Here is an 18,666-nt window from a genome sequence, read left to right as displayed (position 1 = left end):
TCTAGTCATGAGTTCATATCATTTGAGAGCTCCAGAAGTAACAAGACACTGACGCAACTTTCCTGTCAATCACCCAGGCCGGTTAACTCACTCCCGGTAAAGATTGAAACTGGCAGCTACCGTCGTTGGACATTGATGAAGATATTGGTTAATATGTAAAGGCATCATACCATTCTGCCATAAATCTTGGTTCAGCTATTGCTACACCCAAACTGTACAGGAGCAACAGATGAACACATCCATGTGTGTTCACAGGAGGACTGAAATCCCTAATCACTCAAAAGGAAATCAGATTTACAATGAAACCGGTTACAAATGTACAATGACAAGATGCTGCATGAACCTGTATTTGGCCCTCAACGACTGAGTTTAATTTTCTCCTTCTTGACGAATCGTCAGTGTATCCGACTCTCTCGTTAGCATCAATCTGTTCAAAGGCAACAGTTATGCTTTGGCGTCTAACCAGTCATGATGAACCATAACCAAAGTTAAAGTAGATCACTGCTGTTTCGGTTGAGAGCCATTTTTGTTCAAGTTGTCTTTCAATATTTGCGCTGCAAGTATTAGGAGCTCCACCATCTCAAGTCCAGCAGCATAAACAGAATCTATCTTCTCATGGCTGGGCTCCCCGTAAGCATGACCAGGCTCATTGCGGACACTCTGGCCATTGAATTCAACGTCTTCATCTGCTGACCAACTAATCGGTAGGGAGCTGCTAAGTGCAGTCTTCACTAGTTTTGCCTCATTAATAATGTCGTTGACAGTTTCTGATAGGCTAGCAAATGTGGTACTTCCAGAAGTCACCAACTCTTTGACCTATAAAGTAGATTACGCACACACTGAACACATTAATTTCATACAGTAGACCAAAGAAAAACCGCTAACAGACTAGCTTTTGATAAACAGTGTTTCAATGCTAGTGATTGACTAATAATTAAGAGTGAAAGTTCGCCATATAAAAAACAAAAACATCTTAAACTTCCATCAGACCTTTGAAAGGGATAGACGAAGCCTGTGAACTGTAGTAGTCAGATGCTCCATACTTCCCATGCTTTCTTGAAGTGTTGCTATTTCAATTTTCATTCTGAGGAGACAAAAAATGCGGAAGAAAAAGGAATTTGATCTCATATCTAATATCATGTCAGTGGCAAAATCAACGGTGATGCATGTCAAGAACACACATCTACAGTATGTATCATTCAACTCAAATTTACCCAAAATGTATTCACAAACCTGGCAAACTCCATGCTATCGAACCTCTTGCCAGATAGATTCCCCTCGACATTTAGGTCACTTGCAGCTTCACGTCCCCTAAAGTCTACATTAGCAACCCAACGACTCAAGTATGTTTTCTTCAACAAACTTTTTAGCCTTCCATCCCTTTCATGAGTAACTACTTTCCTATCCCCAATTTCTGCAGGCAAATTTTCTCTATTTCTCCCTTGACCAATTCTCCTGCACATTATCATCAATAGTACTTTCAGCAAGTTAAGTAAAAAATCACTAAAAGGCAACGAAGAAAGTTACCCTCGAGTAAAGGAAAAATTAACACATCTATAATGCCAACATTTCTAAAAGTAAAGCAGAAATCTGACTCTTTAAGCTGATGATAATCCTGCTTCAATTGTGCAAACTCCATTAGAGCTTTTACTTTTTCATTGGTAACCTGAACCAAAAAGAAATAATTGGACAGTTCATCAATGAACCCAAAAATTGTACGAAACTTTTAAGGTCGCACGAACAAGGAAATTCATCTTTGAACCAAAAAATATTCATGCAAATAATGAAATATCAAACTACACAATAAGATGGAAGTATCTGGAGTCAGCAACACTGCAAGTGGTACATGAAGGTCACCATTGAAATGCTTGAACATTATGTGGCACAGTGATAACACCAATAGATAATGTTTGTCTAGTATGAAATGAAGATCCCATATTAGAGTGAGTGGTCAAATTAACAAGGTTTACAGTTTAACACACGTGTATATTACAAACATCCACATGAAATTTCACAATTTGTTAGTTCCAGATTACACAGTACTTATAGTGCAGTCTTTCACAAAAAATTTCATGAGTTACCAGGGAGTTGCATACATCACTGAGCTAATGAGCAGATCGGTTTAGTTACATTGAGATGACTGGAGAGAAACAAGTAATCTGACAGATGGGCGCTTCAAAGAAGTTACCTGCAGTAAGTTTCTGTGAAGCTCTTCTATTTTTCTTTCAAGAGCTGCATTCACATTTCTGTCAAGTAAATGTCTTTCTTCCTGCTGTGAAAGAAGCAATAATGTTGACACCTGAAAAATATTCTTGGTTAAAGAAAAAGCAACTGCAAATTAGGAACTATCAGATTTCAAGGAAAAGATAAACCAAAAGACCTTGTCCTGCAATGCATGTGCAAGGGCTTCAGAGTAATCGTTTCCTCTAACTGCCACAAACTCTGACGAGTCAGGACCACTATTCTGCAACCAGTATGGAAGATATAACGAGTGATATAAATGTAGGAGGAAAATTAGATTAATTACACCCTCCGAACTTCTTTTGAGTTCACCAACCACAAAGAAAGAAAAAAAAGCTCTTTCAAGCAGTGCTTGGCTTGGAGTCAATCAGATAAAAGGAAGCACTAAAAGTCCACAAAGATGTCTATCGTCAAACATCACTGAGATAGTAAGCAGTTTCCTCTATTAGGGTGCAGTGAACAAACCTTGGATACCAATTGGGGGTCAGCATTACTAGATTTATGCCTTTGGAGTCTGGTTGCATCAATTTGCCTACAACTTTCCTCTATAGCATCAATTACTGATTTGATACTAGCCTTTCCCTCGTTGAGTAAATTCATGATGAGAACTCTATGCTGAGAATGGTAATGATGCAATTCTGCAATCTCATGTTTTATCATTTTATTTGTAAGGATCTGCACGTAAGCCCACCAAATTTACAGTAAGAATGCCATTGAGATTTTTTTTTATAATTTCTTTTAAGAGAAAGAAAGAAATTGAGATTGAACTAAATGATTTTCGATTAAATTTTTTCAAGCAAGAACTTACTTTTTTCTTTTCCAATTCACCAACTCTCCTCTTTAAATGATTTTCAATTTCCAAGCCCTACATGCCACAAGAACAATTTTTGGAAAATAGACCATATAAATTAGTGTGCAATGCAAAGCTGACAAGTACGAAGCAAGTTGCTTACCATCCGTAGCCTGTTTTGAAGATTATCTACAGATTTCCTTGTCCTCTCGAGCTCTTCCTCTAATGCACTCTGTCTGAGGATAAGTTACTCAAGTTGCATACGGGACATAAAATCTTAATCTAGTGACAACCGCAAATTTTTTTTAATAAATTAGGCATAGTTTTCAAATGCAAGCATGATGTCAATTCAATCTAGAAAACTAAACAAGACGACAATATTCTATTTGATTCACAAGGTTCTCAGAAACAACGGTCAATCTATACTTGTCGAATATGGTTGCTAATGTTTTTATTTCCTCAATTCTTAAATTAATCCTTTAGATCTACTGTCTCCAGTAACTCAAACTTAGGTTATCATGAATTTATAATGTCTGATATCGTTACCCATTTACCCCTTCACAAGAATGAAAAGTAGAGGGTTATGCAAACTTACAATATATTTAGATGTTGAAGCATCATTGAAACTCCACCATTCTGCAGGATCATGCAAAAGGCATGCACATTTTCTGTCCCAACTTGTACTCTCACATCCCTCAGGGCTTTGCTGCCTGATCTCATAAAATTTATCGATTACCTGTTATGGACATAATATCTCCATAAGAACTATGCGAAATCTTTCTCCAATCAAACTAAGTGAAATAGGACAAAAGGAAAACAACAAAACTGAAGAACAATGGTCAATGTTAACATAGTTCTCGCTATACCTTGAGCACACACACGTCTCCAAAAAAACCATGCAATATGTTCTCTATTTGCTAAATATGAGTGGACAGATAACTTGCTGATTGTTTGGGACTGAAAGTGCAATTAAATGCTAGTATCTGATTCGCCATGTAACATCTTTACATCCTTACAAACATACATCAGATGTTTCTTCATGATTCAGAAGCGCGCATTCAGAAAGTCACCATGCTTGATGATTTGAACATTATGGATGTACCATGGATAACATAAGGGAGGGAGGAAGAAGAAAGAGAAAGGGAACCCAGGATCACCTTCTTGAAAGCTTCAATCTTCTCTTCTTGCATTGCTAAATCACCTTTCAGTTTATCATTAAGTTTCTTCTGTTCAGAACAATCTGCAGTTTGTTCTTCTAACCTGTATCACAAATAAGATGCACATCATCATGAAAGAAGCATGTGTTCACTTGCATCAGAATTTCATCTTGGCTTTATAGCTCAAAACAATTGTGGAAATAACGAAAATGCCTAACCACAAGTTCCCGCAATGACAAGTAGATGCCCAACATATAGGGTACAGAAAGCCAAGATAAAAGAAAGTAAAAGTACAACATTTCTGTGAGAGATATTTTTCACGTTTTCTTTTCTAACATTTGCTACTTATAATCAATTCTCTATTCGTCAAAAGCTAATAGATACCTCTTCTCTATATCACAAAATTTGTTTGACATGAGCTCCTCTTTTTCCTTAGCCTTCTCAGCCTGCGATAAGCAACATAACATATTTAAAATTTTGATTTTCATAAATAACTCATGCAGAAAAGTACTTAATAAGTGCCATACATGCAGAAAATAAGCTTAAAATAAAGGACAGCTGCCCTAACCTCCATTATTGAATGATCTCGTTCAGCAAAAGCTGCAGCCACACAGCCCTGGAAAAATTTAAGCTGCTTTTCTGCTTCCACATTCTAGGCAAACAAATTCAATATATAAGACCCAAGAACGCCACCATGAAATTAATTTGCATTCATTATTGAGATGCAAAAGAGCTTTCGTGTAAGAGAGACCTTTGCAACCTCTGCACCATGCAGATCAGCCAACTGGCCCTGAAGGTACAGAGCACACATGTTAGCTTTAATAAGCAGTTACACTATCAAGGGAAGAAAGTTAAAGATCTCACTTTGATTCTGTAAGCCTCCGAAAGCTCTTCTTGAAGATTCACATTATCTCTGGTGCAAGCAGCTAGCTTCTTTTTCAAGTTTTCAATTTCCTGCTCCAAGCCAGCTGTCCTAATATGACATGAAATTTTAATGCAAAACACATTTATAGTTTTCTTCATAGTAGCACCCCAGGGGGACAAATTTTCCCTTCCCCGCCCTCCACTATAAAGAAGGAAAAACAACTTGATCGTATTGACTGGGGAAGGAAATTATACCTTTGAAAATGCATCTTAGTGGCCACAACAAGGTAGCTTGGACCAGCTTGTTGTATACACAGTTGTTCAATGTCTTTGCGCAATTCATCACGTTCTGCACATCATCATAATCCACATATATTATTTTTCATGCTATAGATTAGACACTCAAATCCAACTCAGGGACACAAACTGAACAACACGGTACATACAGAGAAGCACAACTTATGTGTTTGCAATATGCAGGACCGCACAAAACCAACTTCCGATTTAGCGTAGCATAATGAATAACCAAACCAATTCTACACACACACACAATTAAAAAAAAAAAAAAAAAAAAAAAAAAAAAAAAAAAACATTAATTGGAGATTGATGACACAATAAAATTAGCACATACCATTTTCGAGCTGATGAATTCGAGCCAACAACGATTCCTTATCGCTCAAATCTTCATCCATTGTCAGAAACAGAAGCTGAGGTCAAACCTTAAAAGCATCAGGCAATAAACTTACCAATAACCATAACCAACCCATTCACAGAACATGATTCCCAAGTAAAAAAGGACCCCGTTTCACAATTTGGATATTGCAAGAAGCCCAAGAACCAAAATTCAACAGAATAAAATCACCAAGATCAATAATTTAATTCAAAAGAATACTCGAACGTAAGAGAATAATTGGAATTTAATAATTTTAGGTTTAAGGGTTGGAAAGAAAGGGAAAGACTTCATCTTTTTGGTGTTACCTCAATAAGTTATAGGAACAACGACAGCAGCAACGGGAGGAATTCAGATTCAAGGTCGGAGAGCAGAGGAGAGGAGAGGAGGAGGAGTTTGCTTTCGTAAGCTTGCTGCAAGAACTCAATCTGAAAGAAGGCTGGGGTGGGGTGGTGGGTGTTTCGTCTGTCTTTTAATTTTTTATTTGAGACATAATTACCGGGTCTAACATAAAATTTTGTTTATTGAAAATAATATATTAGTGTAGAAAGAATATACAAACACTCGTAGTGATTCATCATTATTCCTTCATGAGTAGATAATGATTACATTTACATTATCGTTTAGATTTTTAAAATCCTTCAAACCCTAATGAATAATGTTATTTATTTGAGGGAAAATTAATAATAATTATTGCAGAAGTGTACAAAATGTAAAAAGAATATACAATCACACAAACTTTACAACTTTCATGAAGGGATTAGTTTCGAAATCCAACACTATAATCCATAAACCTTAAATTTATATTTAACTGTCTATTGTCATTTACGCTTTATTATTCTTACTAAATTTCATTTTTTAAATTTTCTTTTTTGAAAACATGATCATCTGGTGGATGTAAGAAGATGAACGACTTAGATATTTGTTATCACGTTTCAATACGGTTAACTGAAATATAAGTCAATGTCATATAATTTGTAGAAACTTTATAAACATCAAGCAATATTTTCACTAACCGTAAAACTTTGAACATAATATCAATGATCCAAACCGTTCATCTTCCTGCATTCTCTAATAGATCATGTTTTCAAAAAAGAAAATCCGAAAATACAAAATTTGATGAGAAAAATGAAGCATAAATGTAAACAACAATCAATTGTTAAATTTTGATCTATGATTTATATGATTATAGTGGTGAATTTCGAAGTTAACCTATTCACGAAAGTGGTAAAGCTTGTCATTACGAGCATTTATATATATATTTTTTCTATAATTTTTACACTTCTACATAGAAAAATATATAAATATATACTTAAAAGAAAATTACGTTTTTATGTTTTGGATGTAACAATATGGTATGTATATACTTATTTAGTATTATATTTTTCATTTGATTATTTATTGGTTTAAAATATATTTTCCTTAACGGGTAATGGGTCGGGTCATTTTACCCGTTTATTTTAACAGGTGTTACAAGACACGATCCGTTAAGATATCAAGTATGACACGAAAACGACACGAACACAGAAAACACAACACGAATGCCAGGTCTATTGGTGGCTCGACAAACAAGTGTATATGAAGACTAACTAGTGATGGTAACTTTACTCTGGACCTAAGTGCTACTATGAACATCAAATGACGATGGAGCTTTATCTGGAAGTTGCATGTTCCCCCCTAAAGTGCTCTCTTTTCTTTGGCTTGTGTTGCTAGACAAATTATTGACAAATGCTCAACGAGTTAGACAATCCTTCATGTGGCATGTGTGAAGGTGATTTTGAATCAATTATTCACGTCTTTAGAGACTGCTCCCTTATTGCTAAAGTTTGGAGAAGTTTCCCTGTTCCTGATCAATTTTTTACGAATGCATGTACTACTAATTGGTTCCAAAATAATCTCTCTTTCAAAATACTTGTCTTGGATAATTTGGAACGAAGACTGATTTTTTGCATTACCTGTTGGCTCTATAGCACTGGCGAAACAAAAATATTTTTGAACATGATTTTTCTCCCCCTAATGATCCCAAATCTGTGATCATTACCTACTTGAAAGATTGGCTTCGGACGAATATGATTCCTTTCGTAAAATCCCTTTGAACACATGTTGGTAGGGAAGACAGCATGCCCTAAGCCCTCAAGTTAGTAGGGAAGACCCCGCTCTAAACGGGCGGGGCAGCGCAAAATTCACCTTCAAAGACAAAAGTGATAGCCGCCTCCTTCTATCTTTAAGGCCAAGAAAAACAAGGTAAAGAAAAAATAACAAGACAGCTACAAAAAACTTTTCTATCCCACTGTGAGTCCTAATTTTCTGCATTACAATGCAGATTTATAGTTTGCATAAGGAAATGAACTGCTGCCATGAACAAGACGGGTCTCAATACCTACTTTCCAACAATGAAACTAATCAAAATACAAATCATCAATCTCTGTGTTGATGAATTTGATAACATAATTTACAAATACAATAAAACATGCGCCGGTCCCAAGAAACTTCTGGTTCATTGCTCTTTCATCTTTCGAACTTCAATCAGGGACGTTTCATCTGGCATATATTCACAGGAAAGTAAAATTTTCGAAAGCTTGGTAGAGATAATGAGACAAAGTTACAATCCAATTACCGTAAACCCTGTTTAGACTAATAACGAAGGAGCGGAAATGTTGTGGGCATCCATGGCTTCATTATAATCATTAAACTAAAAAATAAATGCTGAACTAGAATGACAGCCAGATACATACTCGAGTCCAACAACAAAGTTACATTACGCGCTTCAAACACACATATATTACAAGGATCTACAAATACACAATATCTTTGTTGGTTGGAGTGCAGTTACGAAGAGAGAGAACCAAGCAGATGTTGAATTCAGGGGGAAAAGAAAAACCAAGTAATGTGTAGTCATCATGTCATCTTGATGAAGCTATGTGAGGAAATAAAAAAAACTCACTATGCAAGCATTCGGCCCAGGTTGCACACGCAATTTTCAATTGTGGAGAATAATTATTGTCTTTTGGCTTTATATCCAAAATTGTCCATGAGATTTGCATAACTCCTTACTTTGGTCTGAGATTTGAAATCAATAAAAGTGGTCATGAGTTTGTCCATTATCAATCATTTTGATCATTCCTTGAAAAATCTCCATTAAATAAAGATAAAATGACAAAAATACCCTCAAATTTTGTCAAATCATTTTAACCCATTGTTTATTAAATTGAGGGTATTTTGGCATTTGGTCCTTATTTAACATAATTTTTCAAGGAATGACCAAAATGATTGATAGTGGACAAACTGAAGAATCACTTCTATTGATTTCAAATCTTAAGGACCAAAGTGATGAGTTATGCAAATCTCAAGGACCATTTTGGCTAACAAGCCTTGTCTTTTTGACAAAAGCAAGCATAAACTCAAGCCAAGATTATAAACTCACAACTTAAGCATTTCAACTCAAGACGAGACAATAAATTCATTGTAAAAAAGATAATATGCTATGTGAACTTTACCATCTTTGCAGCATTTCTTCCTTTTAGCGTCTTCATAGCTGCATCAGCCTCCCTGTCTGCCTCTTTCGCTTCTGCATCTTTCACTGCTTGAGCAGCAGCTAAAGCAGCTTCTTTGGGGGTCATAGTCCTCATCTTCACAAGCTCCAAATCAATTTTTGGCTTTCTTCAGGATAGCCTCATCATTGTCAAATTTTAGGGACGCCATGTCTTCCCTCAAAAGGGGATGCCATGAGTCTTCCCTCAAAAGGAGACTCCATTTGTCTCGCCTCAAAAGGATACGTCGAGGAATTTCTTTTTGGGAAAACGCTGGAGTAGGTGCAACCCTGAGATTTACATAATCAATAGAAATGGTCTCTGAGATTGAAAATCAATAGAAATGGTTTCTGAGATTGTCCACCATCCATGATTTTGGTCCTTCCGTTAAAAACTCTTTGGTCAATTTTCAAAGCTTCGTAACTCAATCATTTCTTAACCAAATTTGACCCATAATATATCAAAATGAAGATAGTAAAGTGTAGAACAAGATTATACCTATTTGGAAGCACAATGGTTGCCGGAGATGGCCAGAAAATAGCCTGAACGGTGACTGGTCCGCGAGAAAACTGGAAAACTCGCCGAAAACTGGGTAAACTTTAAACGTTCATAACTTCTTCAATACTCAACAAAATCGAAAGTGGCTAACCATTTCGAGTTAACCACTTTCAAGCCGTTCTCCGGCCAAACCACGGCGAGTTAGCTGTCGAGAAAGGTACCATTCTCTTCGTCTCGTCAAGAAATATGATTTTTATTTTTGAATCACTTGATTGCATTTAGTATTGAAGAAGTTATGAACGTTTAAAGTTTACCCAGTTTCCGGCGAGTTTTCCAATTTTCCAGCGGATCAGTCACCTCTCAGGCTATTTTCCGGCCATCGCCAGCAACCATTGGGCTTCCAAATAGGTATAATCTTATTCTACACTTTCCTATCTTCATTTTGATATATTATGGGTCGAATATGGTTAATAATCAATTGAGTTACAAGCTTTGAAAATTGCCTAAAGAGTTTTTAACAAAAGGACCAAAATCAGGGATGGTTGACAATCTCAGGGACCATTTTCTATTGATTTTCAATCTCAGAGACCATTTCTATTGGTTATGCAAATCTTATGGGCCATTTTGGCTATTCAACCTTTTTAAAAATGAAAATCCCAATTGAAGCACATGAACAAAACGGTATTGTAGACTAAGTAAATTATATATCCAAGTACCAGCAAGCATTAAGTATCATAATATCCTCGATATTTCTCCTTCTAGCAAGAATCTGCATTAGATACAAAGGCAGTTTTTTTTATTACACTTCATTCAAAATTTCCATCCAACTTCCGCCGATATCAATATTTTCTTGATTTCCATCAACACCACTTTTACATTGTAAATATTTTCATCAATATCCATATTTAATATCAGAGATAACCAAATATAAATCATATTTATAAGCAGAATATGACATTACTTTTCCATTTTTTGTCCAATGTGATCAAAGATTCTCAAGCCATAGCAAAACTCTCTTGAAGCTGTGAATCATAAATCATTTCTTAACACTTCATTTACTTATGTAAACGTTGGTTTGGTAGAGTATGGTATCAAATAAGAAGATATGGGTGGCTCAAATATGATGATTTCGATAAAACTTTAATATGTGGAATAAATTAGAATTTTACACAATTCAATCACCAATATCTTCACTGCATTCAAAGTTTGGGGAACAATAAGCCGTCAAAATAAAGCCCTTTTTTTAGTTTATCTACCAAATCTAAGAAAAACAGGGTGAAAAACTCAGCCAATCATTGCACTACCATGTAAAAATTAAACCCAATTCTTAGTTGTCAACATGAAAAAATGGACCACGAAAGAAACAAGTTAAAAACATAAGAATGAACTCCACGAAAGAAACAAGTTAAAAACATAAGAATGAACCGATTGTATCAGAACCCGGCATGTTAAGCCCCCGCTAAACCTATATCATGGAACTGCTACAGAAGCTGAGATCGGACTGAAATTTTTATCTTAAAGCCCAACCCTAATAAAAAATCCAATAAAGGGGGAAAAATCGGAGTAGGCAATATGAGGAAAGAGAGAATCGAATGCATGGAAAAGAAAAATACCGATTTGGATCTCTGCATCCTTCAAACCAAAGCAAGAGCACTGTGTTCTCTCCCGGCCTTTGTTTTTTGGCCTTCTCCCCAAAATCTAGGATAAAAAACCAGTAAGACTGTTTAATTAGTTGATCTTCTAAACCTCATTAATTAAATCCGGAAATTACCATGTAAGGGAATTTCAGTCAGAACAAGTATGAAGTTGCCAATCACCTATGAAAATGTGTTCCTTGCATGTAAAGCGTAAGTTGACAGTTATTCAAAATTATTATTATCATGTGGCACGTGTAGCTCCAGTTGAAGTGAACATATGCTCCCACATCCAAAGTGGCAGTTTGATCTCCCATACCCCTTTGGCTCTGTTATGGAACTTTCTAGTACTCCAAAAACCACAACCAAGCCCAACCACCCTCATCTAAGAATACTTTAGTTTGAACAAATCCACAACTTTTTTGGAAGTGTTATATACTGCTAGGCATGCAGCATATTCCCATATGATCCTTGTTTTGGAGTACCCATTCCAATATGATGACAAACCTCGGAAAACCTAACCTTTTTATGTATGTGCACATCATTTGATTAATTACCGCACAACAATCAAAAACCACATTGCATACAAAAATTCTAACCTTTTAAATCCAACTTGTTTGTAAGTGCATGAAAATAACAACTACATGCACAGTAAGAAGTCTTTAATTGTTTGTTCCACAAAATGCACATAATCTAACACCAAAAGACCATAAAAGCTAAATATATAGGACACAACGTTTATTAGACCACAAAATATATTTACCTTAATCAGTTTACGACTTGTTGTCAATAATTTTAATTTTGCAGACAATAGCCTCTTGAAATCTTGAGGAGCCCAATATTCGTGCTACAAAATAAAATCTCTTAAGGTGAGCTGATTACACAAAATAATAGCAAGAAAATAATGCTAGCATATTATATAACTCGAAAGCATAAAATGACAAATAGATGTAGCCTATGTACTGAGTAATTACATAGCATAATTATTGTTAAAATTATTTGAGATCTTATTCAGCTTATTCAGCAGTATGATCAAATTGAACTATAACCTATCTAAATTATTTGATTTCATGTACCAGATAATCAAAGTGATAACCTTGGGAGGATATGCAAGTGCGTATCGTGAACCCAGAGTAGATGTCATTTATTCAGTGTTGCAAAATGTCAATTTCTTTTTTAAGTTTACGAGGGGGAGGGGTTTGCAATGTAGTAGAGGCATTGTTTCATAATCACTCTTCTTGACAAGGCTAGGCTATCATACTGCGGGGATTACTTTACAAATTATGCTAGATTAGGAGATGAAACTGGACATTCAAAGTCAAGGAGACTTGCACAAGAACTCATTTCTCTCAAAAACGGTGTGTTGTTGTGTGACTAAACACTGTTCCAACCACTGTAAACTTTTTGTTCTTTTTAATTCTTAAACTTTAATGAATTTGAAACCCAAGAGAGCAATTCATGACAATGTCACTTTCACAATGTTGCAGAGGCTTGCCAATGAATATCAATGTTCACTTGTCTTGAACCATGATGTGACTGAAGGCTATTTTATTACCGAATATTGTCAATCTCCGAGCCTATTAATCGGTGAATCTTTGGATCAAATTACATTCACACTTCACTGCCTTTGGCATGAATTCTTGAATTAAAAAAGGAGACAAAAGATCCTCAAGGAAAGAGTGATAGAGAAAGCAAAGTGTATTATAAAACTTAAAGCTAAATATCCGCAACCAAAAGACTGATGTGTGTCATCAAAGATCTCTGTATTTAGACAGAGGCTCCCTGCAAGGGACAACGAATGGATGGTACTACATGCGCCATCCTCTTAATAGTTAATATATTCCTTCTTTTTTTATTTTTTTTAACTATTGTGGCTAGCAATTGTTCTTTATTCCCAACCCGGATACCATCTAGAAAAGCAGTGAGAAGCCTCCTATAACTGAAGTGTAATTAAACCTTTAAAATAGTCACTAGTTCGTGAAGTTTTTCAACTTCATGAAATATTTAGCTAACTGTTTGATACAATCAACCAATGTATGACCGTATACTAATGGAAGCAGGATGTGTCATACAAAATTGTAAAATACCACAAATAATTTTTGTCAGACATAGAGGCTACCTCTATATATGCAGCAATAGTCGTTTTATTTGATCCACCAGGCTCCTCAACCTAGTTATAGCTTCCATGTCCAGCCTACAACCATTAACATCAACAATAAGCATCAAAATTACAGTAGAGTTCAGAATTTTGAAGTATAACAAGAAATTTTTTTGAATAATTGCTAATAGCCTAATTTAAATTGAATCATAACTAACTTATAGTCAATAGCCGTAAATGATAAACTACACCTACGATAATTGCAAATAAAAAAGACACTAAAAATTTTTCTATAATGTCTTGGTTATTTCAGTGCTAAACAAAAGGATTGAAACATTTGTCAGTAAGCCCTGTAATGTTATTGCTTAACTATAGAAATTATCTAATCAACTTGGGAAAAGAAGATATGAATTCAAAAGGATGACCGGTGTCTTTTTGTTTTTGTGCCCCTAACAAAATAAATATGAAATTGTAATGAATCCATTACTATTGTTCAAACAACCAGTTCGTTTTTGTTTTATAATATATGATTGCTTGTTCAAGTTGAGGGGTCACCATGTACTTTCAACAATAAAGGTCAGTTTAGTTCACAAGGAAATAGAAAAACGAGGTCTGTGTCTGCAAATCATGGAATAAGAGTACACATCGTCAAGTGAAATCAGACTTCTAAACAGGAGGCTATAACATACATACGGAAGGAGTTCATGTATAGATTCATTAAATTCAACACACAAAATGCTCGTGTATGTAAATGACAGTGATTTAACCCTATGGAAGATTTTAGACACCCCATTTGGTTTTGTATATATTATTAATCGAATCAGAACCGTAACACCTTTAATAATGAAGTAACCAGTTGGACAATTGATTGATCCAACCTGCCTTCAACCTATCACGGTCCACAGTAAGCTACAAATTAACATATAAGATTACTTGTCCCCATTATTTAGCATCTCAAATTATGAAAAATTTTAACAGAGAACTCAACTAGTGAACTTCTTAATCTTAATGAGTATAACAAACAAAATCTCCTACATGTTAACAAGAGAGATGCAATGCTGGGTCCATTCCATTTTTTATATCTTCATAGTTCAATCAGTCCTCCAATATTAAAATGAAGTCACTAATCTCGCACAGCTAACCAATCTAAACCCTTCAAAATGTCATGAATAACATTAACAAACAAATCAACCTGCCGAATTGCACAAGACTTATTTGTCTCAAAACTGAACAGAATATTTCAGATGGGCAATATTTAAATATGAGAATGGCAATGATTTTTAAAAAACCTAGAATTCGAAAGTCAAGAAAACTGTCTAACCTCACAATAGATTTTCTGGGACCAGAAATCTACCGGGTCTCACTGGAAACTGAAATAGGCTTAGTTTCCATGTTTTCATCATCGCTTTGAGCAACATTACTGAGAGCCATAGAGTTCTAAGTGCTGTCCTAGCCTTCTCTCGAGAGCCCCATCCATTTGCCATGACACTCATATTTCTCCACTTATCCTACCCATGATAGATACAAAACAATGTAAGAATTAATAAAAGCACCAGTGAACTTCATATCTAACATTGTGAGTATTATGACAACAAGTAAATAGTGTTAAAAGAAACCTAACCTTAAGATCTACATTTGAACGAGTATACAGAACGCCACTAAATTCTGGATCTTTAAGTATGGTCCGCCATTTTCCTGCACCATGTTTAATAACTCCAGCTTTAAGGGCTGATTCTTCTTCTGCTGTCCATTTCTGCTTAGGAGCACCCGTAGGGGGTAACACAGAGGAACTCTTCCAGAGAATCAACCTGCAAAACCTTCGTTGTCTATATTAGAGCCTACACCCGAGGACAAAACTTGACATAAGTGAACACATCAAAAATCAAAAAACAAACACCAGTAAACGTTATAATAAAACAGAAGCAACTGTAAAATTGTATTACAATAAAAGCCTTCAAACATAGTTTGGATCTAGTATTTGAATTTCAGATCCAAATTTGTTTTGATGGATTCGAAATGCAATGATTTTAAAGTCTCTTGTTTGAAGGCCAAAACAAACAAATCAACAGTTTCATTCAACATTTATAAAAATTGACACATTGAAGCTGTATCACAATTCAGTAAAGTTTCCCCACTACTCCTCAATACTCAAATGTGGACACCAGAATTACCAAATTTTACATAATAAAAACAATAATTTCGTAACTTAATACTCCATTTTAAAATAATAAGATTCTTATTCAAACCTAAAAGCATCCACAACAAAATTCAACAGAAGAACGTGAAATTTCATATCCCACAAACAAAACAAACCCTAAATTCCCAATATTTATTCAAAAGGGAAACCCCATACAATTCAATTTCCCAATCAAATATCACAAGTTTGTTCATATCACCATGAAACTTTACGAATCCAGACAATAAGACTCGGAATTACACGAAGGGAAAGGGGATTAAGGCACAGAAAATTCACCAAATTTTGGTTTGAATTCGATTTCGTATTCAGGGCTCTAAGATTTGATTTGAATTCAGTCAAGAGGTCCCCGGTGGGGTGGGGGGTGACGGCGTTGGTTGCTGCTCTCTCGCGTCCACCTGGGATTTTTGCGAATCGACACGAAAAAATCAGTTTCAGGCCTTGCTGGCCAAGAGTGACATGGAAGTTCCGTTCTACTTTGGTATAGTAGTGACATGTACACAAAGGCCACGCATGCGGGTCCGAAGCTATTTATCTGTTGCGACAAAATTAGGGCATCCATAGGTTCCAAGTTTATTTTGTTTTTCAACGGATGAGAGTGTTTCGAATTTAGAGCTCGGATCCACACCAAACTCACTCCAATTTTTTAAATTAAGCACCAAATACAAATACAAATTTAAAAACCACCGCCGATCCTCCAAAATCAATCGGACTCCAACAAAACAATTAATTTTCGGCATTTTCATACGCAATACATCCAAAATTCAGAAATCGGTTCGGACGACTGACCTGCAAGCGTTTCGGGGAGGCCTGGAAGCAGAGCTCGCGCTCCTGGAATTTTTTAGATTTGAGCAGAAAATTTGGGAAGGAGAAGAATTTGATCGGAGAGAGTGAAAATTCAATCTACTTCAGGATCAAACACTAAAGTACGAAACTTTACCTTTTCCCTTCTCAAATCTAACATCTTCGAGAGCTCCGCCCTACTTTTGATGGTCGTATCTGAGTTCATTTGTGGGTGTCGGCGACTTGCAAGGACGGTGGATCCACGAAATGGAGGTTGGTCCGTGGGCAGGAGGAAAATTCGATATGGGTTCGTGTGGAGGTGCATCAGTGATTGTTGAACGGATTTAACTGAGATGATGAAGAGGAATGGGGTGAGCAGCGCTGGGGCTAGGTTGAGAGAAATAGAGAGAGAAGTCTCTCAAATTTGAGAGAAATGAGAGAGAAACGGTGCTAGGGTTGTAGGAAATGAGCTCATAGAGTGAGAAAAGGAAGGATGGGGGATTTTGACGGATGGTTATCGAGAGAGTCGGGAGAGAGAAAGAGGGAAAGAAAAGGTGGTGGCAATTTTGTAAATAAAGTGAAATTCGGACACAATTACCCCCTAACTTTTGAGAATTACCTTCCCAACCCAGCCCAGATCTGATGGTTTTGCTGTAAATAGCGTGAAATCGAGGGGCAAACAATTGACTATAGCCATGAACAGTGCCAATTCCCCTCCAACTTTAGAATAGATGATTTAAACATGTTGAAATATTAAAATCGGAACTAGTTAGAGATACGCTCCGGTTTTGATATTTATATTATTGTCCATTATGCGTGTTTAAAGTACGTGATATAACATTAAGATTCTTATGTTCGACTTCCAGATACAAAAATTGTTACCTAGATGTAGTTGGGCATTATAGTGAACAAACTATATGCGATTCTACATGCGTTACGATATATAATTATTATTTTTATTATCATTATCTTTCATTTCTTCACAATGTTTTTTTTTTTCGTCAAATAATAGATTTGTTAGATTAGATTTTAGATTAGGAAGTTAACGGGGTTTGAACTTATGCCGTGGTGCAAAGTCAACACTCATTTTCACTAGTATGGTAGAGGGTCACTTGCATTTCTTCACAAGGTATGAAAAGTACTTTGAGAAACTATAGATTTTTTTTTTCCTTTTTTTTTCTTTTTTGTTTTTGCTAACACTCAAATGTATTTTGTAAGGAATGTACAAATTTGAAATCTTAATCATAAATTTCCAATTATAAGATATAAGGATAAACTCATACATCTTAGGTTAGTGTCAATCCATTTCACACGATTAATTTGAATGACATTCAACTTAATCGAATTGATAAGGAATGTACAAATATTGAATCTTAATCATAGATTCCCAAATATAAGATATAAAGATAAACTCAAACATCTTGGATTAGTACCATGTCATTTGATAAGATTAATTTGAATGACATTCAACTGAATCAAATTGATAAGGAATGCACAAATATTGAATCTTAATCATAAATTTCCAACTATAAGATATAAGGATAAACTCAAACATTTTAGGTTAGTGTCAAGTCATTTGACACGATTAATTTGAATGACATTCAGCTAAATAGAATTAATAAGAAATGTAAATATATAATCTTAATCATAAAATTTCAATTATAAGATACAGGAATAAACTCAAATCTTAGGTTTGTGTCAAGTCATTTAACTCGGTTAATTTGAATGACATTCAACTGAAATAAATTGATAGGACAAAAACTAGGGCATCCTAAACTTTCAATATTTTATTTTCTTTTTCCATTGAGGATAGAAGGGCGATTCGAACTTGTGACTTATTTAACAATTGCTCGTGATCACTTAGAGTTCCTCTTCCATCAATAGGAACTCCCAACCCGTCCACCACACGCCTAGCATAGCCTTTGTCGCAATAACATCCACAATGGATCTAGTGCGCTTTTGCAAAAACTCATTGCACCTGAAAATCATTTAGTTATCTAATTGTGACGTGATAAATAGAAGAACATCGTTGTTAATAAAAAAGAAATTTTCACAATAAAAATCAAGTAACAAACCATTTTCAATTTGAGTGAATTCTTACAAGGATTGTCACATCCCGGCCCGGGCGGGACGACTTCCCGGGCCTGCTCCACCACCGTAGCACGATATTGTCCGCTTTGGGCTTACCATTCCCTCACGGTTTTGTT

General features: G+C 35.6%; 1 protein-coding gene and 1 long non-coding RNA gene across 4 annotated transcripts; both read right to left on the bottom strand.

Annotated features, from left to right (window-relative positions):
• Nucleotides 1–148: 148 nt before the first annotated feature.
• Nucleotides 149–6,230, bottom strand: LOC137725995 (uncharacterized). Of its 2 annotated transcripts, none has more exons than XM_068464843.2 (18): nt 6,031–6,230; nt 5,684–5,759; nt 5,308–5,401; nt 5,053–5,161; nt 4,940–4,978; nt 4,757–4,840; nt 4,573–4,634; nt 4,189–4,291; nt 3,627–3,767; nt 3,195–3,263; nt 3,050–3,106; nt 2,707–2,916; nt 2,381–2,464; nt 2,189–2,299; nt 1,596–1,666; nt 1,234–1,455; nt 991–1,084; nt 149–816 (listed from the first exon to the last, which is right to left on the bottom strand). In XM_068464843.2, the coding sequence occupies exons 2-18, from the start codon at nt 5,742–5,744 to the stop codon at nt 499–501; spliced, it is 1,929 nt and encodes a 642-aa protein (XP_068320944.2). In that variant the 5' UTR covers nt 5,745–5,759; nt 6,031–6,230; the 3' UTR covers nt 149–498. The 2 variants fall into 2 exon arrangements, with proteins under 2 accessions (XP_068320944.2, XP_068320945.2); XM_068464844.2 differs by having other exon boundaries at nt 5,053–5,156; nt 6,031–6,228.
• A 1,760-nt stretch (nt 6,231–7,990) lies between these two features.
• On the bottom strand, nt 7,991–16,167 carry LOC148696920 (uncharacterized). Of its 2 annotated transcripts, XR_015962888.1 has the most exons (8): nt 15,956–16,167; nt 15,104–15,290; nt 14,804–14,990; nt 13,504–13,578; nt 12,148–12,231; nt 11,364–11,448; nt 9,220–10,519; nt 7,991–8,263 (listed from the first exon to the last, which is right to left on the bottom strand). It is a non-coding gene; the product is annotated as an uncharacterized LOC148696920 (long non-coding RNA). The 2 variants fall into 2 exon arrangements; XR_015962887.1 differs by lacking the exon at nt 11,364–11,448 and having other exon boundaries at nt 15,956–16,166.
• Between the last annotated feature and the right edge of the window lie 2,499 nt (nt 16,168–18,666).

This window comes from Pyrus communis, chromosome 5 (genome assembly GCF_041283825.1).
Source record: "Pyrus communis isolate YQ-2024b chromosome 5, ASM4128382v1, whole genome shotgun sequence".
Lineage (NCBI taxonomy): Eukaryota > Viridiplantae > Streptophyta > Magnoliopsida > Rosales > Rosaceae > Pyrus > Pyrus communis.
The sequence above is the reverse complement of the archived record's forward strand: the minus strand, read 5'-3'. Positions and strand labels throughout refer to the sequence as shown.